The 26,225-nt window shown below is 42.3% G+C and overlaps 2 protein-coding genes across 5 annotated transcripts; one reads left to right on the top strand and one right to left on the bottom strand.

Moving 5' to 3' along the window:
* Positions 1-9,366: 9,366 nt before the first annotated feature.
* tarbp2 (TAR (HIV) RNA binding protein 2) lies at positions 9,367-16,141 on the top strand. 3 transcript variants are annotated; one of them, XM_034083323.2, is made up of 8 exons: positions 9,972-10,326; positions 11,026-11,068; positions 11,418-11,732; positions 12,201-12,270; positions 12,386-12,503; positions 12,879-13,006; positions 13,246-13,441; positions 14,260-16,141. In XM_034083323.2, the coding sequence occupies exons 3-8, from the start codon at positions 11,428-11,430 to the stop codon at positions 14,415-14,417; spliced, it is 975 nt and encodes a 324-aa protein (XP_033939214.1). In that variant the 5' UTR covers positions 9,972-10,326; positions 11,026-11,068; positions 11,418-11,427; the 3' UTR covers positions 14,418-16,141. The 3 variants fall into 3 exon arrangements, with proteins under 3 accessions (XP_033939215.1, XP_033939214.1, XP_033939213.1); XM_034083324.2 differs by lacking the exons at positions 9,972-10,326; positions 11,026-11,068 and adding an exon at positions 9,367-9,533; XM_034083322.2 differs by lacking the exon at positions 11,026-11,068 and having other exon boundaries at positions 9,974-10,326.
* Positions 16,142-16,214: 73 nt separating this feature from the next.
* On the bottom strand, positions 16,215-25,112 carry tespa1 (thymocyte expressed, positive selection associated 1). Of its 2 annotated transcripts, none has more exons than XM_034083316.1 (12): positions 24,862-25,112; positions 23,300-23,481; positions 22,893-22,935; positions 21,967-22,007; positions 21,364-21,417; positions 20,753-20,792; positions 20,175-20,222; positions 19,944-20,039; positions 19,425-19,633; positions 18,153-19,276; positions 17,195-17,264; positions 16,215-16,527 (listed from the first exon to the last, which is right to left on the bottom strand). In XM_034083316.1, exons 2-12 carry the CDS (start codon positions 23,442-23,444, stop codon positions 16,436-16,438), a joined length of 1,962 nt encoding a protein of 653 aa, XP_033939207.1. In that variant the 5' UTR covers positions 23,445-23,481; positions 24,862-25,112; the 3' UTR covers positions 16,215-16,435. The 2 variants fall into 2 exon arrangements, with proteins under 2 accessions (XP_033939207.1, XP_033939208.1); XM_034083317.2 differs by lacking the exon at positions 24,862-25,112 and adding an exon at positions 24,712-24,847.
* Positions 25,113-26,225: the final 1,113 nt, after the last annotated feature.

The following is a 26,225-nucleotide window of genomic DNA, read 5'->3' as shown; positions in this document are numbered from 1 at the left end:
CAGTCTGTACTTCCGTCCCTTGGGTGGTTTTCACCTTAACCCATGGGTACGGACCGCAGCTCCGGCCCCTAGCCTTCGGCTGGGTCTAATTGACAGTCGTCAGCGATTCGGCAGGGGCCCTGCCAAGAGTTGTCCGTCCTTTTGTCCAAGGACGCAATCAACCCAGTAAGACCCTCTGCTTAGCCAGGGGGTTCTACTCGGCATACTTTCTTGTGAGCAAGAAAGTCGGCGGATTTCGCCCGATCTTGGACCTCAGAGGAATCAACAGATTCCTGAAGGTGCTGCCATTCTATATGCTGACTACTGCATACGCACAGGTGGAGTGGTTCTCAACCGAGGGATGCCTACCTCCACGTGGGCCGGGCAAGAAGGTGCCTTATATTCAGTTCCTCCGGCCCTTGGGCAGACTGGCAGCTGCCTCGGCCGCTGGGCCCTTAGGCCCGCTGTTGTTGCGCCCCATGCAGATGTGGCTGAACAGCCTTCACTTGGACGCCAAGTGGCGCAGGCACAGTGAAGTCAGGGTGTCGCAGCATTGCTCCACTCTCAGTCACGCTGGAGGGGCAGGGCCTATCTCCTGGTAGGCGTGCCCATGGGCGCCATCCCATCCCGCCAGGAGACCATCACCATAGGTGCATGTCTCTCAGGGTGGGGTGCAGTGCGGCAGGGCAGGACCGTTCAGGGTCAGCGGTCTGCCCAGCAGAGTGCGCGCCGGGTCAACGTGCTAGAGCTTCGAGCCATGCAGCTTGCACTCATGCACTTTCTACCCCAACTGGGGGGCAAGAATGTGCGTGTTCCTTGGGGACAGCATGTACATTGTTGCTTAGACAACAGTCCCTTCTAGATAGTGGACGTTCTCACTCCACTCTGAATTTATGTGGCTGCGATTCTGCCCGACATGTTCGGGTCGACGGCGCCACGGCGGGGTGCCACAGGTCGGTGTCCCTCTTTATGAGAGGGGCTTTACGGCAACGTCCCCCTTGCACCCCGAGGGCTCCGGCTTGGGACCTGCCCTTGCTGCCGGATGCCCTATCATCTCCTCCCTTCGAGCCCCTGGCCCAGGTGGGGCTTAGGTGGCTGCCCACGAAGGCAGCATTTCTGCTTGCCATAGCCTCAGGGAAGCGAGTCGGGGAGTTGCATGTCCTCTCCATAAATAATACATGCCCGAGGTGAGACTCTCAGGCGTTGCCCTTTGGGCAAATGTGGCATTCCCGCCCGGGGTGCTTCCACAAACTCACTTCAATCAGCCTGCCCAGCTGGCACGCTTTGACATTCAGGAGTACGGCACATCGAAGTTGCTGTGCCCGGGGGTGCCCAAAGGGCGTATATCAAGGCTACTACCTGTATACGGCAGGAGGAGCAACTCTTGAGTTTGCCCTGGCGGCACTAAAGGAGGTTAGGCCCTCTAACCAGTGGCTGCCCCACTGGGTTGTCGATACCATCTCACAGGCTTACGGGACCAGTGGCCGCCTCCTGCCATCAGGCTGAGATGCCACTCTACAAGGAGCATCTCAACATATTGGGCTGCCCTGAGAGGGGTGCCCCTGGAGACCATCTGCGCCGCGGCGTCGTGGGCGTCTTCTGGCACATTCTCCAGTTGTCATCAGGTCAATGTCGCCACTCCCCATTCTTTGGGCATGGTCCTTTTGCCGAGCTCCGCTGCTTCCAGTGGTGAGCAAGGGCTTGGATTCTTCATGACATTGTTGGTATAAGTCATCCAGTGCTAAAGCACCGCCTCTGGCGGTCAGTAGGGACGAAATAGAACGATAGTTACGGCTGTAACTACGGTTCTATGAGTCCCGGATGACCGCCAGAGTTCCCTGTCACTCAGAATTCTTGTGTGCTCGCGAGAAGATTCGGGGAACAGATCCTCTGACAATACCGGCTGATATAGCCGGTGTCACGTGGGTCACAGGTGACTTTGTTGTTATTGGTACTCGAGCTGCGCATGCGCGCGATGGACATATCCAGTGCTAAAGCACCGCCTCTGGCGGTCATCCGGGACTCATAGAACCGTAGTTACAGCCGTAACTATCGATTCTCCTCAGACTGTGTTGTCTGAGGCCACAAATGCTCACATTTTCCCCATTTGTGCTGTCACTCGCGCGCAGGCGCATAAGAGTGACTCGGAGGTGTCTCTCAATGATACTATGTTTGGGACCCTGTTTACAGAGGACATAATGCCAGAGGAAAAGCCAGCCGTGGTGATTTCCGCTTTCCCTGCTGAAACCGTTGCGCCAGCGCAACCTGCCAGCCCAGCCGGTGACGGTTCCGCACTCCCGGTAACCCGAGAGTGGTTACTCGCCGCGCAGAGGGCGGATCCGACGCTTGTGAAGTGTTTCGAGCAGGTGGTGAGTAATGACAAAGCAAGGGGTGAGAAGGTGGCTTATGTGTTGGATAAAGAGGTATTAGTGCGCAAATGGTCCCTCACTGCTACTGCTGAAGCTGAGTGTAGTGCATCAGGTAGTCGTGCCGGTGCCATACCGCCAACATGTGCTATCTGTAGCGCATGAAAGTCAATGGTCGGGACACTTGGGCGTGACAAAAACCTATAAAATAATTCTAAAGCATTTCTTTTGGCCAGGTTTAAAGAAAGATGTCTCTAGCTGCTGCTGTCATGTGTGCCAGGTTGTCGGTAAGCCTAACCAGAAAATTCCGCAAGCTCCGTTACATCCCATACCGGCTATAGGTGAGCCCTTTGACCGGGTGTTGATAGACTGTGTTGGCCCTTTACCACGTACGAAAACAGGTCAACAGTTTTTGCTCACCATAATGTGTACGTCGACTCGTTTTCCGGAAGCTATTCCGCTGCGTAGCATTACTTCCGCATCTGTAGTTAAGGCCTTGACCAAGTTATTTTCTACATTTGGAATTCCGCGAATAATTCAGAGTGACCAAGGGACAAACTTTAAATCGAAGTTGTTCAAGCAGGTTCTCCAAACACTGCAGGTTAAACATGTCATATCCAGTGTGTATCATCCCGAGTCGCAGGGGGCGTTAGAACGGTGGCATCAGACTTTAAAAAGCATGCTGCGAAAGTACTGTATGGAAACAGAGAAGAATTGGGATGAGGGAATTCCTTTCGTTTTATTCGCAGCCCGTGAAGCAGTTCAGGAGTCATGTCAGGATTCAGTCCCGCGGAGCTCGTCTTCGGCCATACGCCCCGCGGTCCACTTAAAATCCTACATGATGAGTTTATTTTGGCTGATACTCCTCCAGATACGAACGTACTAGATTACGTTAGTCAGTTTCGTGAGCGTTTGTACCGAGCAAACTCACTCGCTAGAGAGTCGCTATCCGCTTCACGAGCTGTCATGAAGCGGAACTATGACCGTGCCGCTGTCCCTAGGCACTTTGAAATAGGTGATAAGGTCCTCGCACTATTGCCTATCCCCGGCTCTGTGCTCTCAGCCAAATTCCTCGGCCCGTACGAAATCCGTGATTGTCTCAGTGACACAGATTACGTGATTGGTACTCCAGAGAGACGACGAAAAACGTGCGTCTGCCATGTAAACATGTTGAAGCGTTATTATGCACGCACCACTGATAGTACGCCGGCCGGCTCAGGTAATCAAAGAGTAGCTGCTTCCGCCTTAATAGTTGTAGATAGCTCCGGCCCGTCTGACGACGGTTTGGTGATGCGTTCACATCACCAGCCGGGTGCTCGGTTATGCAACTCGGAGATGGTAAAGACATTGCCCACTGTGTTAGGTCATCTGCAGAAGGCCCAGCAGCATGACATAACCCAGTTGGTGGATCGTTTCCCAAGCCTTTTCCATGATGTCCCGACACAAATTAATGTGATAACGCATGACATCGATGTAAAGGACGCGAGGCTGATTAAACAACATCCGTACCGTGCCAATCCGACCAAGCGTGAGCTTATGAAACAGGAGGTGGAATATCTCGTATCAAATGGCCTGGCGACACAGAGCTCTAGCCCATGGTGTTCGCCGTGTCTGGTAGAGGCGAAATCTGATGGTTCCCCGCGCTTTATTACGGACTACCGTAAGGTGAACGCTGTTACGGTGACAGATTGCTACCCATTGCCGAGAATGGAGGATTGCATCGATAATTTAGGTTCCGCGAAGTATGTCAGTAAATTGGACCTACTTAAAGGTTACTGGCAGGTACCTTTAACGGACCGTGCCTCAAAAATCTCTGCTTTCGCTAAGCCTGACTGTTTTCTGCAATACACAGTCATGGCGTTTGGTATGTGTAATGCTCCCGCTACATTTCAAAGATTGGTGAATACTGTCCTATCCGGAATAAGAAATTGTAACGCGTATTTGGATGATCTCATTGTGTACACGCCCACCTGGGAGATGCACATGAAGATCCTGGGGCAGGTATTCACCCGGCTCGCACAGGCGTCTCTTACTTTGAATCTGGCCAAATGGGAGTTTGGTAAAGCTACTGTCACATATTTAGGGAAGCAGGTTGGGCAAGGCCAAGTCCTGGGGACGGGTGGCGCAGTGGTCTGTGCATCCGATCATCAGATCAAGGGGGAGTGCTGGGGAACTCCAGTTCGAAACCCGCTCCTGCCGCCACTGCGTCAGGCCGTTGTGTCCTTGGGCAAGACACTTCACCCGGATTTGCTCCTGTGGGTATTGTCCACAGTACATGTATAATACTAATGTGTACTTGTAAAAGCGCCTCGATGACCTCGAGACGTGAAGATGGACGGTGTGGCACAGTGCGCTGTGCAATGATCATCAGATCAAGGGGTGAAACCCGCCGCTGCTGCGTCTGTAAAGCCGGTGTGTCCTTGGGCAAGACACTTCACCTGAACTTGCTCCTGTGGGTATTGTCCACAGTATCTGACCATTGCATGTATGATATATGTGTAATGTGTGTATATGTAAAATCCCTTTGAGTCATTGAAAAAGCGCTATAATAAATGTAAGGAATTATTATTAAGTCCGACCAGTGGAAGCTAAGGTTGCTGCGGTGGCTGAATGTGCGGTGCCCGTCACCAGGAGTGATCTCCGCCGTTTCCTCGGTATGGCAGGCTACTACCTCAGTTTCTGCCGCAACTTTTCCACTGTAGCCCAACCCCTAACTAGGTTGATAAGTCCCAAGGTGGATTATGTTTGGACCCCACAGTGCCAGCATGCCTTTGAGTGTGTAAAGACACTCTTAATTCACGCTCCTGTGCTCGCTGCTCCCGATCTTGCTAAACCCTTCAAACTCGAGGTGGATGCTAGTGCAGTGGGGGCCGGTGCTGTTTTACTGCAGGAGGATGCGGATGGAGTTGATCATCCTGTCTGCTATTTTTCCCGTAAATTGAACAAGCACCAGGTCCGCTACTCTACTATCGAAAAGGAGACCCTTGCTTTGTTGTTAGCTCTCCAGCACTTTGAGGTTTATGTCGGGTCCAGTTCTTTGCCGGTTGCAGTGTTTACCGATCATAACCCCATTGTCTTTTTGTCCCGCATGTACAACCACAATCAGTGTCTCATGCGGTGGGCTCTGATCGTCCAGGACTACAACCTGCAAATCTGCCACAAGAAAGGGTCAGAAAATGTGTTCGCAGATGCGTTGTTCAGGCTGGAATGATGTGTTCTGTGGTTATGGTGTGTTATGGTTCACAAAAACCCTGTGGGGTTTGTGTTTTAAGGGGGGGGGTGTTACAGCCGCTGCTACCTTGTGCCTTTAACGTTGTGTGTATGCAAATGAGTTGTGCCTTCCTATGCTGTCAGTGGCCGTCCCGACCTCGCAACATTCGCGGGGATTGGACAGACGTCACTCAAGCCCTGCCCGCTTCTGCCACGTCATCCGGGGGAGGAGGATAAAGGCTGGGCACGAACATCCGTCTGGAGGCCCTGTATTTTGTGACAAAGCCTTCATCCTGTGATTCTTTTAGACTGCGTAGCAGTGTATTTTCTGTGCCTCGTTAGACTGCTTAGCAGTATAGTCTGTAGGGTTCTGTGCGATCTCACTGGTTAGCAGTGTGTCTTGGTATTCTGTGTTTAGAGTAGGGTTGGTGTGTGTGTGTTGCGTAGATCCAGGTTGCTTAGCTCCTGTAGACCCGCATTTAGATTAGTGACATTGTGAAACAGCTTAGACCCAGGTTAGCTTAGCGCCTGTAGATCAGCATTTGTGTATATGGCTTAGACCCCGGTGATTAGCACTGGTTGATCAGCAACAGCTGTGTTCCCACACAGTCTCCTTTTTGTTTAGTGTTTTGTTCCACTTTAGAAGTGAGGTACGTTCTTTTAACTCTCTTTTGGAGTCCTGTGTTGTTAACCCGTAACAGTTTGGTCCGTTGTTGGTCCAGGCTGTTCATGTGTTCATCATTGTTTTGTTCAGTTGCCGTCATAAATAAACCCAGCGGTAACCAATACCAATTACAAACTGGTCGTGTCGTTTCCCTTCCTTACCGCTAGCAAAGAGGGAACGTAACATATGTCTTTCTTTTTATTATTTTTTTATTTCTTTCTTGTATTTTGTTTTTGATTTTCCTTTATGGGATATATACGTGTACAATGTCTTATGTTGAAAAAACGAAATACCAATAAAAATATTTGTCAAATAAACAACAACAACAACAAACAAAACAAAAAACTATACTCAAAAAATCATGTCCCCAGTTTTCATGTCACTACCAAAACACAAGGGGTTTTAGTCCAATGGCTGAGCCAGATTTTTAGCCACACCCCTGCATTTTTGACAAGGCAGTGACACTGCATCCCTGTCCCTCATGGCTGAATGGCCAGTAGCTACAGTGGGGCAAAAAAGTATTTAGTCAGCCACCAATTGTGCAAGTTCTCCCACTTAAAAAGATGAGAGAGGCCTGTAATTTTCATCCTAGGTACACTTCAACTATGAGAGACAGAATGGGGGGAAAGAATCCAGGAAATCACATTGTAGGATTTTTAATGAATTAATTGGTAAATTCCTCGGTAAAATAAGTATTTGGTCACCTACAAACAAACAAGATTTCTGGCTCTCACAGACCTGTAACTTCTTCTTTAAGAGCCTCCTCTGTCCTCCACTCGTTAACTGTATTAATGGCACCAGTTTGAACTCGTTATCAGTATAAAAGACACCTGTCCACAACCTCAAACAGTCACACTCCAAACTCCACTATGGCCAAGACCAAAGAGCTGTCAAAGGACACCAGAAACAAAATTGTAGACCTGCACCAGGCTAGGAAGACTGAATCTGCAATAGGTAAGCAGCTTGGTGTGAAGAAATCAACTGTGGGAGCAATTATTAGAAAATGGAAGACATACAAGACCACTGATAATCTCCCTCGATCTGGGGCTCCACGCAAGATCTCACCCCGTGGGGTCAAAATGATCACAAGAACGGTGAGCAAAAATCCCAGAACCACACGGGGGGAACTAGTCAATGACCTGCAGAGAGCTGGGACCAAAGTAACAAAGGCTACCATCAGTAACACACTACGCCGCCAGGGACTCAAATCCTGCAGTGCCAGACGTGTCCCCCTGCTTAAGCCAGTACATGTCCAGGCCCGTCTGAAGTTTGCTAGAGAGCATTTAGATGATCCAGAAGAGGATTGGGAGAATGTCATATGGTCAGATGAAACCAAAATAGAACTTTTTGGTAAAAACACAACTAGACGTGTTTGGAGGAGAAAGAATTCTGAGTTGCATCCAAAGAACACCATACCTACTGTGAAACATGGGGGTGGAAACATCATGCTTTGGGGCTGTTTTTCTGCAAAGGGACCAGGACGACTGACCCGTGTAAAGAAAAGAATGAATGGGGCCATGTATCGTGAGATTTTGAGTGACAACCTCCTTCCATCAGCAAGGGCATTGAAGATGAAACGTGGCTGGGTCTTTCAGCATGACAATGATCCCAAACACACCGCCCGGGCAACGAATGAGTGGCTTCGTTAGAAGCATTTCAAAGTCCTGGAGTGGCCTAGCCAGTCTCCAGATCTCAACCCCATAGAAAATCTTTGGAGGGAGTTGAAAGTCCGTATTGCCCAGCGACAGCCCCAAAACATCACTGCTCTAGAGGAGATCTGCATGGAGGAATGGGCCAAAATACCAGCAACAGTGTGTAAAAACCTTGTGAAGACTTACAGAAAACGTTTGACCTCTGTCATTGCCAACAAAGGGTATATAACAAAGTATTGAGATTAACTTTTGTTATTTTCCACCATCATTTGCAAAGAAATTCTTTAAAATGTGATTTTTCTGGATTTTTTTTCTTCTCATTTTGTCTCTCATAGTTGAGGTATAGGCTACCTAGGATGAAAATTACAGGCCTCATCTTTTTAAGTGGGAGAACTTGCAATATTGGTGGCTGACTAAATACTTTTTTGCCCCACTGTATATCCCATACTTTTGATATAAATCTGAAAATCAGCTTGTAACCTTAAGAATTGTCACTAGATATGATCTTCAATTAAGTACACTTTTTCGAGGTTTTATGCAAAGTATTAGGTTTGTATGTGTGTAAACCTCTTCAAAAACGTGTATGCTAGCCATGTACATGCTAGCATTCTTTAGTTATGCTCAATTTGAGCTAGAATCGTCACTACCGAAACAGTCACTACTGAAACATATGGTTATGTTTTGGTAATTGACATGATCGTTTCGGTAGTGACAAAATGGAATGGTAAGCAGGTAAATCCCACCATTTTGAAATAAATGTGTTTTTAAAGTCTGAAAATCAGTGTGTTACTTTAAAGGTCTCTTATTATACTATTGTTAGGCATATATTCAAAACATAATGAATTTGTTGAGCAAACACTGCATATGATAACACCATCTGCACAAACTAAGACTTGCCGAGCATTATGGGAACATAGTGATGCTGTGTGGTTACTATTACTGCCATCAGATATAGAGGAAGTAACCCTCAGCTGCATGTTGTCACAGTTTTTACCGGTGAGACACTGTTTTTTACTACAGTTTCGGTAGTGACCATTGTTGGTAGAGGAAGAACATTCCAATGCAGCCTGAAAATACGATATAACAATGTACAGTTCTTTTACCAGATATGTGTAATTTAGATATGGTACAAAATATATAGGCCTATGGACAAGGTTTTGGGGAAAAACACATACAACATTTCCAACCTGACTTTGGTCCAATTCGGTAGAATTATATATTATATTATAAATATAGGCCTGTTTCCAACCAATTCTGTCTGTCTGTTTATTCCTGTGTGTATGTTTTTTTTGTACACTATGTTGCTTCAACATGATGTAGTTAAATGTTGATTAGAGCTGGAGCTGCAGTCTCCAGGAACATTTTACTCGGTGCCAGGGCCCCAAAGTACTGACGAAGCCCCGATAGAGAAGCTTGTCGGAGGTGCAGACCAGTGACTGACTGGCGCCCTCTTATGGTGACTATCAGTTATAACAAGTTACTGCACTGAGAGCCAGCAGCATGCAGAAAGTTGTGGACCCAAACAAATCTTCATCGCTGGAGCCTTTAATGTACCGTTCAGCTCAACTGGCCATCCAAGCAGAAACCATTATTAAATGATAGGATGATGACTTGCGGACACGCAGAAAAAAACGATGCGGAAAACAACTAACATGTATACAGGTACAGTTGGTACTGGCACTTACTTGAATACTTCTGGTACTTTATCTTCCAACGCAGTTGTCTTGAGAGCAGCAGTTTGAAGATGCTAATATGGTGGCTAGCTAACGTTAGCTGCAAAAAAAAACATCCGTTACACTCACAAAGTACGTTCATTTTGTTTTCTCATTGGTAGTTTTTTCTTGCACTGACGTTAATAAAACCGTGAAGGGATGCATTTTTCCCTTGGTAATGACTTTACATCAGTAAAGCTAATTTAACTGAATTTAGCAAGGTGCGTGCAAGCTAGGACCATGGATTTATCAGAGAACATTCATGATTATAACTTGGTTGTACTTTTTGCACCATTTGGAATGGACGAATTCTACTTTTGATATGTTTATACTTTGTCCTGCAACTGCAAACTACATTTTCCCGTATGTGAAGTGCAAGTGACTATTCACCTGTTTCTGTTATGATGAAACGAGGTTATATTTAACTTTAGCGTCGCAAACTGAAAAACTACAACCATGTCGGTGTTTTCCGGTGTGCAAAACGAACCAACCCAAAGCGCCCACGGACCAATGAGAAATCGAGTTTTGTGGGACTACGTCATAACTGTGCTCCGCTGCGATCTGTCGGAGGAGTGGAGGGGTCTGCTCTTCACATGTCTCTGCCTCATCGTCTGTTGGGGAATATACCGTCTCATGAAACCGAGTGGGGTGGGGATTAACCATCCGGTACCGGTCTGCGTGAAATAGGGAATGAACGACGAGACAGCACCGGACAGCTGGAAGACAAACTCCGGGTGCTCCAGGTGTGCAGCTAAGCTAGCATAGCACTGTGGCTAGCGGGGGGCAGTCTGATAAATAGACACTTGTATTGACACATTTTCTGAGTGTCTGCCACAACAACGCTACTGTTTTAAATTCTGAAAACACATCGACATTTCGTTAAAATTAATTATACTCCGCTAGCTACAAAATAAGGTGCCAAATGTGTGATTGAAATAGATCCTGTTGCCCCCCTGAGTTTACTGTCATTGGTGCATCTCCTATCAAAACATACATGACCCTTTTTGGTCATTAATTAAATCTCTACTCATTTATGTAATACACATTTGCTTGTTGTATCTAAAGACCATGCTATTAGTCACAAGTTACAGCAACTTCCTTAGCACTTATTTAGCCTGCCCTCCTTCATAAACGTAAAACATCACCTGTGAATATAACACAACACAATACTGACAAACCACATCCTGCATCCAGCAAAATGAGCATACATTTGAATCGAGCTCGCCCAAACTGAACGAAGGTAGTATTAAAGTACTGTTGTGTTAGACTGCATGAGTTTTAGCTACAGTAGGTGTATCTAATAATAAACTGGTTATTGAGTGTACTTACAACCATGTTGGAGCTGACCGGACACACTTCAAATATTTGTGTAACCTTACCTAAAACCAGTCGTCATTATATGTAGTCATGATGTTGTTGTTTTTTTATTTTATTGACTTTAGATTTACAGTTGCGATGCTGAGATATCCATTGCCACAATTTGAGGTAATGGTTACATTCAGTAAGTTGAATCAATTTGTGTAAGCTGGACATTGTTTCTGGCATTACTGCAACGTCAATGCATTTTGAAAAGTAATTGTTTTATATTAGCTTGGATATTTGAAAGCCTTTTGTAATTTGGGTGAGTTAATCTTCAGTTACACTAGCCTAAGTGCAAAAATGACAGCATTCAACAAAATGAATGTGAAATCCACAGGACATTTCTGAATTATACAATGCATGCTAATAAGCGTTTCTTGAAAGGTATGATCGACACCATTTTCTAACGCCCTTTCCAAATGTAATCAACAGTTACTCAACAGTCCATCTAATGCTGGCTTTTTCTTTTGTTAAGTATTGAGCAAATGCTGGCTGTGAGTCCCGGAAAGACGCCCATCAGTCTGCTGCAGGAGTATGGAACGCAGATAGGCAAGACCCCAGTGTATGACCTGCTGAAGGCTGAGGGACAGGCCCACCAGCCCAACTTCACGTTCCGCGTCTCCGTCGGAGAGATCAGCTGCACCGGCCAAGGGCCCAGCAAGAAGGCAGCCAAGCACAAAGCAGCCGAGGCTGCTCTGAAGATGCTCAAGGCAGATCTCGGAAATCCCGTCGGACTGGTTGTTGGAGAAGAAGGGTTTATTGGAGTAAAAGTATCCACAGATGTAGAGAGGTCAGTTTCTTTTCAAGTTTTTTATTTCTCTGCACTTACTTTTAGTTAAAATTATACATAGATCTGGAGTAAAACCACCAGACAGTTTTATCCCACAGGCCATAAGACTGCTAAACACCTGAGCTCTGTGAAATGCCTCGATAAACATTCATCTGTTTGTCATCTATTTATTTATCTAAATAGCTATCACCGCAATAAACCGTATTTAATTTCGTCTTAATGTACAATATTTAATTTCACATTCTGTTCTTGTATATAACATATTCAATTTACATACATATTTGTTATTTTGTATTTTATTATATATGTTGCATCGTTGGAGGAGCTCGGGTCATAATATTTTCATTAGCAATTGCCATTGCTTTGAATGTTTACATCAGCTGATAAAACATCTCAGTGTTCTAAGAATTGAGTGAATTTAAGATGGATGTCTGTGTGGTTTTGTGACTTCCCTTATCTTCTGTACAGCCCTCAGGCAGAGATGAAGACATCAAGCACTTCTCAGCAGTCGGAGTGTAACCCTGTTGGAGCTCTGCAGGTGAATACACACGGATAACTCCTGTAGTTTAAGGTTTTAAATCATGAAAAACTTCCGATATAGTTGCATGCCTTTTTGTTTTCATGAGTAATGTATGACTTTACATCTCTGCCAGGAATTGGTGGTGCAGAAAGGATGGCGTTTGCCAGAGTACACCGTCACCCAGGAGTCTGGTCCAGCACACCGCAAGGAGTTCACCATGACCTGCAGAGTCGAGAGATTTGTGGAAATCGGTAATATGCACAATGTGTCATTGTTTGAGATTGTTCTGTGTATGTTAAAAGGCTCTGCCTCTTAGATTAAATCAACTTTCAGCAATATAAACATTGTTGTTAACATGCCATGCAAACCCTGAGTCAGTGTGGACATCCTCCATGATGAAACATTTATTTAAGCACTTGTGGATAAAAAACTGCTGAGAGAGAACTGAAATGGAAATGAAAGAAAAGCAAACGTGCAGCCTTTTACAGGGTGGTAGAGTAACTACTGACCTTCATTGACCTTTACTTGCAACACATGCATTACAAGAGCATTACCAGGCATTGGCACAGCCTACAGCTGCCTATAATAGATTACTCAACATGAGTCAATCTCCTGTTCCTTTATAGGAAGTGGAACCTCCAAGAAGCTCGCAAAGAGAAACGCAGCGGCTAAGATGTTATCGCGTATACACGATGTCCCGGTCGACCTGAGGACCACCAACGAAGCTGAGGTCGAAGAGGACACGTTCAACATGGTGAGAAATAAACTTTCTCTGTGCCCCATTTGTCAAAGTTTGTGAAAACCTTTGCAGGAAAGGATCCACAACCTTGCATAACATGTTAATATTGTATTTGTGCTTACCAATGTCTTCAATTTACAGTTATTAATCTTTCATTGTGACGCAGAATACAGTAAGACATGCATCCCATCCCCCTTTTCCTTACATCTTAATAGTGTGTATTAACTACCATGAACTTCCACCTGCACACACAGCACATGGGGAGCAAAGCTGATACGGGCAAAAGTAAAGGCTTCGGCTGCACGTGGGACTCTCTGCGTAACTCTGCTGGAGAGAAGATCCTCCAGCTCCGCAGCCACCCTCTGGGCATGCCCACTGACTCCAACTTCTGCTCTCTGCTCAACGACCTGTCTCTGGAGCAGTGCTTCGACATCAGCTACCTGGATCTAGGTGAGTTCCCAAGCAGCGGATCATTATACATTCTTCCAAGCACCACAGTGTGACTGAAGTGGAAGACTACAATACGTTTAACACTGAAAGGTTACAAAGAAATGTGGAGTTTATTCACTGGGTAGTCGTGTGTATGCATTTAAAGTTGCATTTTAGTAAGGAGCATAAACATAATGAATTTGTTGAGCAAACACTGCATATGATAACACCATCTGCACAAACTAAGACTTTCCGAGCATTATGGGAACATAGTGATGCTGTGTGGTTACTATTACTGCCATCAGATATAGAGGAAGTCACCCTCAGCTGCATGTTGTCACCGTTTTTACCGGTGAGACATTTTCATCTGTGTACAGCGCTTCACAGAAGGACACGAATTTTAAGCTGATGGGGGAAAAATCAGTAGTTGTAGTTGAATACTTGATTTCAGAGTATGTGATGATCAAATACAAAAAGTACGAGACCCTATCTAAAGTAAAGCTAGTTTCTGGGTTTCGTTATTATTACGTTATACATTTGGTCAGTGACATATTTAGTAACGAAGGGTCGTAACTGAAATAGCTAATCATACTTATAATGTAGAACTGAATATATCTCAATGAAATGCAACTGAAATATACTGTAGTGCAGCCCTAGGGTTCTTATCAGATGGAGCATCACCTTCACCTTTGACGAGAAATTCTGTCTTTGACCTTTAACTGACGTATCTAAAGCAGCATTGACGTTGTAAAAGTATCTGAGTCAAAATCTTGCTTTAGAAAATGTATCTTTTAAAAATGCTTTACTTAACCTCCTTTTTATTTGCGTTTTTGTTTCAGAAGAGCGCAGTCTGAGCGGCCTGTGCCAGTGTCTAGTGGAGCTTTCCACTCAGCCAATCACAGTGTGCCATGGCTTCGCTCAGAGCATGGATGCAGCCCGAGCCAATGCAGCCCACAATGCACTGCAGTACCTCAAAATTATGGCCGGGGGAAAGTGATGTCGTCTTCCTCCTCACAGACTCGAACTCACCACCACACGACGGCACTTTTGTGATGAGTTCAAATAACGTGAATTACCTCAATTGTGGATTATATAAGATACTTTTTTCTGTCCCCAAATTAACCCCAAGGACATGTTTTGGTCACGTGGATTTCTCATCGTTGCCAATGAAGATATAGCTGCCCAAAAACTCATACCTCTCTCTTTGACTATTTTGCATATCTGTCAGAAATTCTTTTTAAATGCTTTTTTGATATTTTCTTTGATTTGCCCAGCATCCATACTCGCCACTCTATTTCCCTAAAGAGCTCAAGTCTAAAAAGTCTTTATCTAAAGTGACACCTGTTGCATATATACATACATACAATTACTTACATACATACATACATACAAGTTCCTTAAAACCTGCAGATATATTCTGATTTCACAAACAATGCAAATGGAGAATTACCCAATACTGGTGCTGCGTTAAAACCACAATCATTGGTTGGTGAATGGAAGAAAACATGGAGAGAAAAGGACTCTGATGCTGATGAAATATCAGGGGATAATAATTTTGAAGGCAGCCCTGCTTTCAGATGACCTTAATGAGATGATGTGGCCTTTGTTGTATATTCAATCCAGCTCTAAAAATACAGTTGGATGCTCCTCATGTTGGTCCTTAAAGATTAGAAAATGTAAAACGTATCATAGTATCTCTGTTTAACAACTGAATTTGGTAAATAAACCTTTCTAATCGTGTTCCTAAAATAGAAATGGTGAGAAAGATCAGTATGACTGAAACATATTGATGGAAGAATTGTCCTTGTAATGTTTTGCCCCTTTAAGCACTAACTTAAAAAGGTAAGGCTCATATTTATTAGGTCCGGAGCAGGAATAGAGAAAGTAATGTGTCTTTTAATTGTGAGGAAAACTTTAAAAAATATCTCTACAATATTGAAATGACGTCACAATCTACTCATTGGTCCCATTTACTCCTGGATGTGCAAACAGTTTTGTAAAGTGCTAATTACCTCAGCTTTAAGACTCTTCTTTAAAACACGTCTTTGCTTGTCTTCAGTGTAAGACAATGATGAATTAATACACCGGTTGAAGGGGGGGGAAGTACAAAGTCCTCTGACAAAGCTTGTCGTTTTCAATATCATAGACCAGTCAAACAAGCTATAATATGTTGTTCTGTTAAGTTTAAATGTGTCTTTGCTCATCATGCCTGGCACTGTTTCATTTATCATTTAAACCCACTGTGATTTCGTTTTTTTTGTCAATGGGAATATGAATCCTGTGATATTGGAAAGTTGATCATGGTGAAATTTGGAAATATTCTTCTCCAACTACATGCTGTGTCTTGTAAAAGGATTCATTGCCATGCACCTTGCGGTATTTGTTTTGATATACTGCCTTGCACTCGGCTGGAATGAGTATTGAGTATAGTGAACCGTTTGCACTACTTCACAAGCACAGTTTCCTTACTCCTCCCACCGGTGCAGTTCATGTGAACCTCATTCTCTGAACAAATCTGATCATTCAAATAAGGAACTTGTGCTGTTTTTTGGTGAGTTTTAGTACTCACACCATTGAAGTCTATACTGACCTCATTACATTTGAGAAGAACTTCTTTGTTGTTGTTGTAGTAGAAAAAGTTGCCCAGTTTGAGCTAAACGATGAAATATTATGAGATCCATGTGAAATTGACTTATTTCCAATAAAACATTTTGTACATTTTACTGCCAACTGTTGCTGTTACAACTTGAACATGCTGCCATTCCTAATTCAATTCATTAATTTCATCAAACCCTTTGAACTACAATAGTTTTATTGTTACTTATTTACAGTCTGTCTGAGCACTGGGGAGAAACGTAATGATTTGCATGTCCGGAAGTCTTATTGGGAAAAAAATTCTCTCGCGTAACTACGTTGTTTACAGAATCATCACATCTTAAGCCTCTGTTTAGAAACAACATTTGGTGCAGGAAATAGTCGACAGGTGAGAAACGAGATGAAATTCAGTTGTTTCCATCATCTGTTATGTGTGTTTGATGAAGGGCTAACTTCTTCATCTGCATAGCCGCTGCTGTCTGACTGCATGCTGTCGCCCCGGACCATCTCACCTACACGAGGAGGGACACAAACACTGTCAGGCAACAACTCCATGCAGTGAACCACTGCACAAAAACAGCTGCAGTCTGACCTGAATCCGGTATGTTCCAGGTGAAAAAAACACCTGCACATCGACATGTATACATAAATGCTCTCACATCTTATTTTACTATCTATATTATGACTTTATAAGGACTTTACATGCCCAATTCCCTCAAATGTAAGGACCCAAAACAATATATCTAATGAGACAAAGTTCAAAGTGTCACAACCTTTATTAATTTGCTCAGCTTTTGCTCCTTAGAATTGTCAGTCCTTTTTCAATAGATTTGTGAAAGCTATTCGTTTCCTCACATCATGTTGGACCTCGTTAAAAGATCTACAGTGACAATATTGAAGTTTAGCAGTATGTTTACACAAACAAATATTTTTCTGCCACCAATCTGGTTCTAACTGTCACAGGTTGGACTGAAAACTCCTTTATCTACTGTTTAGAAATGTTTGAACTGTGTATGATTAAAAGCCGTTTTTTTATTTCTGTGAAAAAAATTGAGCAACAAAAAATGTTGGCAGACTTCATGCCGATAAATCTAGTTTCCCTGTTCCTGTTTTAATAAATGACCTACCTGTGCTTGTATACAAAAACATTCCATTCACACAAAATAATTATAAATATACCTTTAGACGACAGGGGGGTCGTTGTCGTCGTTTCAGATTTAACGAAATCTTCCTCTCCTGCACTTTGCACCTGTAGAGTCAACAGGCATACAGTTAGTATTATTTCCTGAATGTATACCATGAAACACACTATTAGGGCTGAACAATGTCTTCTTTTATTATCCACATCACAAGGTCTGATGGTGGTACAATAACTAATCCAATTTCACTAAAACAATATTGTGTATTGTTACAGTGTTCATTTTTTCATTCATAATCTTACAGTTCATCTGTAGCTTGATATAATTCAATGCAGTTGCAAAGTTGAGTGACCATGGCAATCAATATTTTCTGATAAATACAACTAATTTAAATACAACAAACACTTAAAGGTCTCCTATTATACTGTTTTTCATCAATATATTATAGTTCTGTACAAAATATGTCTCTGAAGTGTTTGGCTTGAAATACCAAACAGATCACCCAGTGCAGCATCCCATAATCCCCTCTGTTTCAGCCCTGTTTCTAAAGTGCTGATTCTCTGTCTGTTACTTTAGATGGAAATAAGGAGCCCCTCCCCACGCTCCTCTGAGAGAGATTTGGTTAAAAAGAACACAATGGTGCTCTAGGAGGAGATTCAGGGGATAAGGTGGGGGGGGGGGGGGTTACCTTGGTTGCTGATTGGCTAATGGTTACACAAGCCAAAACAACGTTATGACATCCTATAGTGGCCAAAATCTGATCAGCTCATTTTCAGACAGGTTTTTATATAAATGGATCAGGACAAAAAGTGAGAGAATCTTTTTTCCTGAAACCTTCAGAATCTCTTTACACAGAGGGGACACATGTTGATGTATGAAAGACATGAAAAAGTGGATTTTGCATAATAAGTGACCTTTAATCTGGAGAAATGTTGTAACTTTTCTTTTTAATACTTAATTTTCTGAAGATAATAAATATTCTATTCAAGAGACAGTACCTCCTCCAGCTCGAAGGAGTTGACCTGTTGCAGAGGCTTGGAGTCGTGCCCCAGGATGTGATGAGTCAGGCACCGGCTTCTCCCCTTGATAAATGACTCCTCACATTTCTGCAGAGGCATTACAGTAGAAGCATGACCGGCATCTGTTGCATTTGAGGAATGAGGAGAGACGCCGCCCCCCTCCCAGCCCGTCACAGTGATGCAGCACTGGGTGGGGTCTCCGTAGGGGGCCAGGACAGGAAGTGATCCAGGTGCACGAGTCTGTTTGGTGTCAGGCTCAGGGATAGAGATTTGTATATCAGGTTCATGAGATCCATCTATGCTTACTTTCTCAGAGGAGATACAAGTGTTTGTTTTTGGAATAATTGTCTGGTGACAGCAGAAAGGCGCCTGGTGTACACTCTCAACTATCTGCGGGCAGATTAGATCGTACGTCATCTTGGCAACTGGTTTCAGATCAGCAGTGCCAGTCTCTCCTTGAGACGCACATGAGTCCAGCTCGGTTTCTATCACAGTTTCTCCTGATACTGATGACGCTAGAGATGTTACACTGTGAGTCCTGCTGTCAAGGTCTGCTGCTCTGACACTGTTTTCATCTGCATCAACATTATCTGTTTGTTTGCAGCCCTGCATCTTATGACAGGTTGCATTTCCATTATGAAGAATGTCTTCATCCTCCATGCTCTGCTGTGTTAGTGCATCTTTCCCACTGTCACAGGATGTATCCCCGTCCATAAACAGCCTGACATCCAAGTTGCTCCTATCATAATCCCCCAAATCCAGTTTCTTTGTAGCCCCACTCTTGTGTTTCTCCAGGACTATACCCACAACATCAGGGAGGCTGGCCCTTTTCCTGGGTGAGGGCTGTGGAGAGGTGGAGTCTGACCCTCGAGGAGAGCCTGTGTAGAGACACATCTTGGAGACGGTGTCCTTCAGCCGCTCCACCGGAGAGCGCACCTCGCTGCGGATGCTGCCTCTGAAGCGCTCGATCTTCTCCACAGGACACGAGGAGAAGGTGAACTCTGGTGTGGCCAGTTTCTGCAGAGGAGTGCGGGACACGTGAGAGTAGAGGGAGTAGAAAGCGTTGGCCATTGCTGTGAGGACTTGCACTTGTCTGAAACGACCTGTAGTAGGAATAAAATGCAAATTAAAACAAGTTCTATGGATGTCATTTGCCACGACTTTCTTCACCTTATCACATGCCAAACACAAATATACAATCGAGTGACAGAGATAACCAACAGCAGTGATTTAATAACTCAATGGTCTTACTAGCAAGAGAGAGGCTTGGGTCTTCCTCTCGTATCCGCCGTATCTGAGAGTCCAGGAAAACCCGGAAGTTGATGCCCCGAGACAGAGAAGGAAAGTTTAAGAAGCGAGGAGGGATGCGGACAGTGACCTGAGGCTCGTCACGGCCAAAACCCAGTTCGTACAGCGTCTCCTCCGCATCCTCAGCACACAGCTGCAGGACCTCTGAGATACTGGAGCGCATGTGAGGAAAGAGGATAAATAAAGTTATATCCCAGTAAAAAGGATTTTGTAAAGCCTTTTGAGGCACATTTTTGAAAAATACAAGCATGTGTAATGCTCATTGAGAGTAACAAAGTGCTTTAGAAAACGTTTTTAAATGAAAAGTATCAAATTACATAGAATAAATATGATATGTAAATGTATTATTCAAGTGTAAACAGACATGAAAAAGATTGACGTTAAGGAGTAAAATATATTTGTAAAGCTTCACTAGGTCATTCAAAAGCAAAGTGCTGAGTTATTGGTCCTCAGAAGTCTCACCTCGATGTAGTTTTAAAGGTGGAGGAGGAGAGGCAGCTGGAGGCCATGCTGTGGCCCAAGTTTAGTTTAGGCAGACATTGTTCCTTACGAGGGGTACTGTGGACAAGACATGAGTAATGTTATAATTCATATGAGCTGCCTATGAGCTGTGGAAGAAGACATTTAGTATTCATCTTAATAATATCTTAATATTCTGATATGTTTATATTGAGGTAGAAATGTTCCACTGACCTGGTGAGTCTGCCGGGACCTGGTTTGGAAGAAGGATGCTGTGCGAGGCTTCATGGTCAGTGCAGATTGAGGAAAAGTAAAAAAAAATAAGTCTATTAACCTAGTGTTTATTTAGTAAAGATAGTCAGATTTGAATAGATCTTTATATCCCAGTAACACAAACGTGTCTCGAATAATTTCAAAACTGAAAAAAAGAGTCCATACAATGGAGCATGAGAGCATTCTCATTCACACCTCTTGATCATTTCAATAGAAACAGACCCAGTATGCAAATAAGAAAGAAAACTATAGGTTGTTGGGGTGGGTGTGTTGAACTGAACATACATGTTTTATAGAGGTGTAGCTCATAATGTCTATCTAAAACTGACTAAAATGTGAGAAATATCTTAGACAATAATCTCCTTTATTTTGTTCTTGTGCAGAAAATAGGAAAATTAAACAAAAAATACAGAATGACCTCTGTCCGTTTAATGATTAAAGCACCATGGATACTCATTATCTAATCTTCACTAATTAATTAGCGCGACAGTCCACTTTTCTTGTTGTTTCATTGTCCCTGATACTACAGCTGCACTTACCAAGCTTTAGATGATATCTCCCCACCATTTAACAAAAACGCTGAAATACAAAATAAACACATTTTGATTCAAAAGGAATATGTTGATATTGAGGGTTTCAAAATGTAACCCTGCAATGTAGGTTAACATCACAGCACACAATTCATCACGTTGTAACTAATCATGTGGACAGGCTGCTTAAGAAATCAAAACGTTATTGTACCAGAAAGTCACCAAAGGACTGAGTCATATTAATGTTAAGTAGATTAAGTACATTATGTGTATTCTTTTTTAGTTTGGTAACATCTCAAATAAAACTCTATACTTCCCCTTCAAACAAAAACATCCTCCTTGGCAGAGTTACAGCAATACTGCGTAACTGGACATTCCTCTGACTGTGCGTCTTCATAAATATGTAGAACACATGTAAGCTTTATAAGAAAACAAACAAACATGGTGTGTGTGTGTGTGTGTGTGTGTGTGTGTGTGTGTGTGTGTGTGTGTGTGTGTGTGTGTGTGTGTGTGTGTGTGTGTGTGTGTGTGTGTGTGTGTGTGTGTGTGTGTGTGTGTGTGTGTGTGTGTGTGTGTGTGTGTGTGTGTGTGTGTGTGTGTGTGTGTGTGTGTGTACTTACCATCAGCACCAAGATTGAGTTCATCGTCACATTTCCTGGCTTTCAGCGCAGAGTCTAGAAGAAAAAGCAGTCAATAACCAAAAAACATGTAGTTACACAAACGGCCAAATTCCTGTTTTGAAATCTTGCTCATATGTTTCAATACTGTAATGTTTTATATTACTAAGTACTTTACAAATTTCACATTTTTAGTTACATTTAATGTAACTTTATACTTTAACGTCACTAGCATTCAAATGGAAATATTATTTGTATTCCACTATAGTGATAGGCCATTTCCATTACAACATACTGATTGATTAAGCTGTTATACCAAAATCATAAAACAAAATTAACAAAACATGATCACTTTTATGACTTCAACTGCCCAACAGTAGATACAATCATAAAATGATCTCCAGTTAACCAGCTACAACGGTAAAATGCTTATAATAATACAATATTACAACAATCAGAGGCCATTTAATTCTAAATTATAGTTGAACTATCACTTTAAGTCCATTCACTGATAAAACTTTAGTGACATTTGTTAACAAACAAAGGACACATGTTTTCCCATATATGGTACATTGATACTCATTTGATATTCAAGGTCATACTCACCAAAACTCAGCTGATCCGTGGTCTCTGAGCAGGCCTCTGCCCTGTAATTGAAATCCCCACAATAAAGCATGAATACACAGGCAGTGTAATTTGCATGCTTCTTCTGTGAAATAATTCACTGAATTTCCATAGAGGGAATGTGGAGTGAGATAGCAGCCTAGCTACAGAACACACAGTGACATCGACTCCCTGATCAGCTCGCAACAGGCGGCCGGCATTTGTCAACTTCCTCTTGCAGACATGTTGACACGCTGAGCGGCGATATGGTCTGCACCCGACAGATCTGGTCATTTTCATATTGACTTCTCAGAATGCATAAACCACTCCTTTTACTTGTTTTGGCGTAAGTCATGTTTTAGACACTGACACGCTTTGTCACATACCTGACAAATAGCTTCCTTCTTGGTGATTGAAATAAGAGACATGAAACAATGTGTGTGTGTGGCTGATATCCTTCCTTTAGTTTCATAACAGAAAAGAAGGAACTGTTATTTTTGTCTAGTTACAAAATAATCTTACTCCAAACCACAAATTGTGCATTTTTGTGAAACCCAGACTCAAAGACTTGTTTGCATCATATCCTGAGAGTCATTATTTTGTAGTCAACATTGCCTTAAAATGTTGTCTGCATCATGTCATGGCTTTGTTATTTAACACTGATAGATCTCAATTCAGAGCACTCTGACATTATGGTTTTAAAATAAAAATAAGATTATTTTTTTCCAAGTGGAACAGTAGAAATGCATCAAGTCTATTGTGGTGAGAACAATACTGTGGCTACCTTTCTATAACGTCTTCCTGGAACACGTGACCTCAGTTTCCACTTTCTACTCAACCGGTTTCAAACGACTGACACCTTCACCTTCAGGGACTGAGTCTAAAGATGTCAATATAAAAAACAAAAGCAGTAAAGCGAGATGACTCACCCACAACTCTGGAGCCAATTCTCGATCTTTCCAGTAAAGCATCCTGTGGAAATCACAACATTTAGCATTACAGGAAATCCTGATAAATTAGCAACTCTTCATATTATTTCACTCTATTTTATAGTTGTCTTCTTTAACATGCATACCTAATTTGGAATATATTCGATGAAAGGAAATAATAATATTATTTAGCTATTTCTAAAAGAAGAAGCATTTTTTATGTGAATCACTTTTCAACCGGGTAATTTCTTATATTTGATGTATTAAAAGCAGAAGTGACATGGGCCCACACAATCTTCTACTACTTCCCTGGAATGCTTGATCATATGCATGCTTGAGCTCAGTTTATCTGTAACTAAATCAACAAATTGATTAGAGCTATGACACCCTGCTCAGTTTGGACTCACCGTCAGAGAAGACGTCGTCGTCGGCGGCTACAAATGCTGAGGGGAGGGTACATAACGGCCCCTCGGGGTCCGACTCCAGAGTGGAGCGCTGCCGGCGGCTGTTGATCCAGGCCCTCCGCCTCACTGTGGAGGGTGGGCTCTCCATTGCCTCAGATCACAGACAGAACATGGAGGGGTCAAAGCTAGACAGGAAGAAGAACAAGGAAATAAAAAGATAACACTTCAAACGTTTGACACCTAATCTCCATGGCGTTGAGTGTTTTGTTCAAACATTATTTATCAGTAAAGTAATCAACATAAAATGTGTCTTTTGGTTGGACAGGCTTTTTGGATTATTGTGCAATACTAAAACTCCAGAAGTCAGAATGTAGAGATTGCTCCATTTTTGCTTTTAAATTAATATTGTTTTCATTAAAAAAAAAAAAAAAATTGGAATCAATAGTTGAAAAGAGCATATCTACATGCCCTAATGTTGAAAGCATTGTTTCAAAAATGGTAAAAGGAAAGGTGCTAGTTCCCCTACAGGGAACTGACGAGGTGCCCCTGAGCTATAGGCACCAAACCCCCAAAATCTGCTCCAGGGGTGGTGAAACATGGCTCAAAATATGTGTGTGTGATATCTACGAGGAATATGTTAAGAGATTAAGGCTGCAATGAACGATACATTTCTTCGTTGATGAATCTGTTGATTATCTTCTCGATAAATACATTAAATAAATACTCATTTGTCTGAATAATTGTGTTGTAACTGTCTTTTCTCCCTGGGAATCACCTACCTCTATAAATACAATGAATCACTTACTAGGTGAGTACTTATTACCTGTTTTCTCCACAACTCAAACATAGTCAGTTCAAAGAAAAATAGAAAAAAGAATAACATAAGATAATTTTGACTTCTTTCCTAGAATTCAACCCGATTAATTGATTATTAAAATAGTTGGCAATTAATTTAGTAGTCAACAACTTATCACAAATGTAGCTCCAAGAGAGATACATTTTAAATTCATTGAGTATATTTGCCTTTTGACGATCAACAGAAAGGCACATTTCTCCTTATTTTTTAAGTTTAAGCTATGATTTAATTGAATTATTTATTCATCATAAAATACCAAAATATCTGAGTGTGTTCAAATGAATTGCATATCACAGTTTATATAAAGTAGCTATCTACAATGAGTGACAAACGTAAAGTAGGCACAGATATAAACACAGAATGACAGATAAAGCCAATTCAATTTAAATTAAAACTTTTAAAGTAGAATAGGTAACATCATGTTAATGAATACATATTTGAACATCTATTTGTAATAATTCAAACAAGCTCATTTAAAAATACACAAGTTTGACTAATAGAAAACATGCATCATAGTAGTTTGAGTAAGAGTAGGCCTATGCCTTTTACGATGATATACCTTTGTGTGATCCATGAGATAAGCGATGGACAGGTGTCTACAGGCTGTATATTTAGCTGAATGATGTAGACTAGTCCTACTGAGAGTTTTCCAAGTTATTATTCAGAGCAAGAACAGAAAACAACGTTGAGAGAAGAGAAGCTGCTTTACCTTCATGGAGGCAGGTTTCAGTTGTGTCAGTGGCGCTTTTTCTCTCGTTTCCTGTTGTCGCAGGCTGAGATCCCTGAAACTGATCTGCGATCTTTAGCAAACCCTCAAACTGCATCCAGCCTGCTTAGGGTTTCACTGATGACTTTAGTGCAGTTTCGTGTTAATTGTTGTGGTCCTTGTCAGCTGGCCTGCGTGTGTTGCTGAATTTGCGCGGAACATTAAGAGAGTTTGAGCAGACTGTAGGAAGTGACTTTGCATCTCATCTGAAACTCAACAGTTCTATCAGCGTGGGATGCAGCTTCGACACATCCTGCAAAAAGCTGCAGTAAAAAGACTCAGAGTCGGAACATGTTTTTTATAAATTTCACAGTTTATGGAAGACCACACAAGTGGTTATAATACTTATAACAACGTAGTTCATAACAATAGATTGCAGAGAAACACCCACATGACATAACGGTCCTTTTTTCTTTAAAATTATGAATATAGTCCTTTAAAGACATACTCTCCAGAGCTTTCTAATTTGGGATGGATGGCCTGTATAAAAATAACCTCATAATATCAGATCACGAAACACTGCAGGTGACAATCATGTTTGGTGATTAGGCTACTGCATTACATAACTTTAACAGGATTTTAAACAATTACTTTATTAAAGGTTAGTTAAGCATGTACATGTTTTAAGATCCATTATAAGCTATAAATGATGATGATCATTTGGTTTGGGCTGGTGTTCATCATCACATCTTCCAATGGATTTTTGAACACATCTGCACCACAGCTATTTAGACTAATTTTAAATGATCATTTATCATTATCAATTATTTTGTAAATGTACCCATGCTTGCTAAGAGAGAAATTGCATATATTCTGTTAGCCTGATGATACAGTATGTTAACAATTATTTACTCCATGGTTTATTCTTTAATTGTTGACCTACTGAAATAATTAGTGAGCAATGGTTTATTGGAAAGTGAGACAACGTTGACACCATGTGACTTTTTATTATTCACATACCAATGCTGTTTTTATCAATATTTTTTTTTAGATGTCCATCAACATATGGAAACTGTATGTTTAATTTGTTTTGTTTTTAATTTTAGTGGATAAGCTTTCTTTCTGCATGCTTTCTCTTTCTACTGAGGGGAACGCACATTATCACCAATTTACGTATAATGCACGTCATTCAGAATGTTTAGGTGAAAGCAATATTGCACATGGAAAAACATTTTGTTCTTTAATAAAGATAAACGAAGATTGACTAAATATGCTCACTGATTTACTGTAGTAAAGTAGCAAAGAGTATTTACTCGGCTTAAGTACAATTGTGACGTATTTTAAGTTACTGATTTCTTTCTATTTGA

This window comes from Pseudochaenichthys georgianus, chromosome 5 (genome assembly GCF_902827115.2).
Source record: "Pseudochaenichthys georgianus chromosome 5, fPseGeo1.2, whole genome shotgun sequence".
Lineage (NCBI taxonomy): Eukaryota > Metazoa > Chordata > Actinopteri > Perciformes > Channichthyidae > Pseudochaenichthys > Pseudochaenichthys georgianus.
This window is presented reverse-complemented; position numbering and strand designations above follow the sequence as displayed.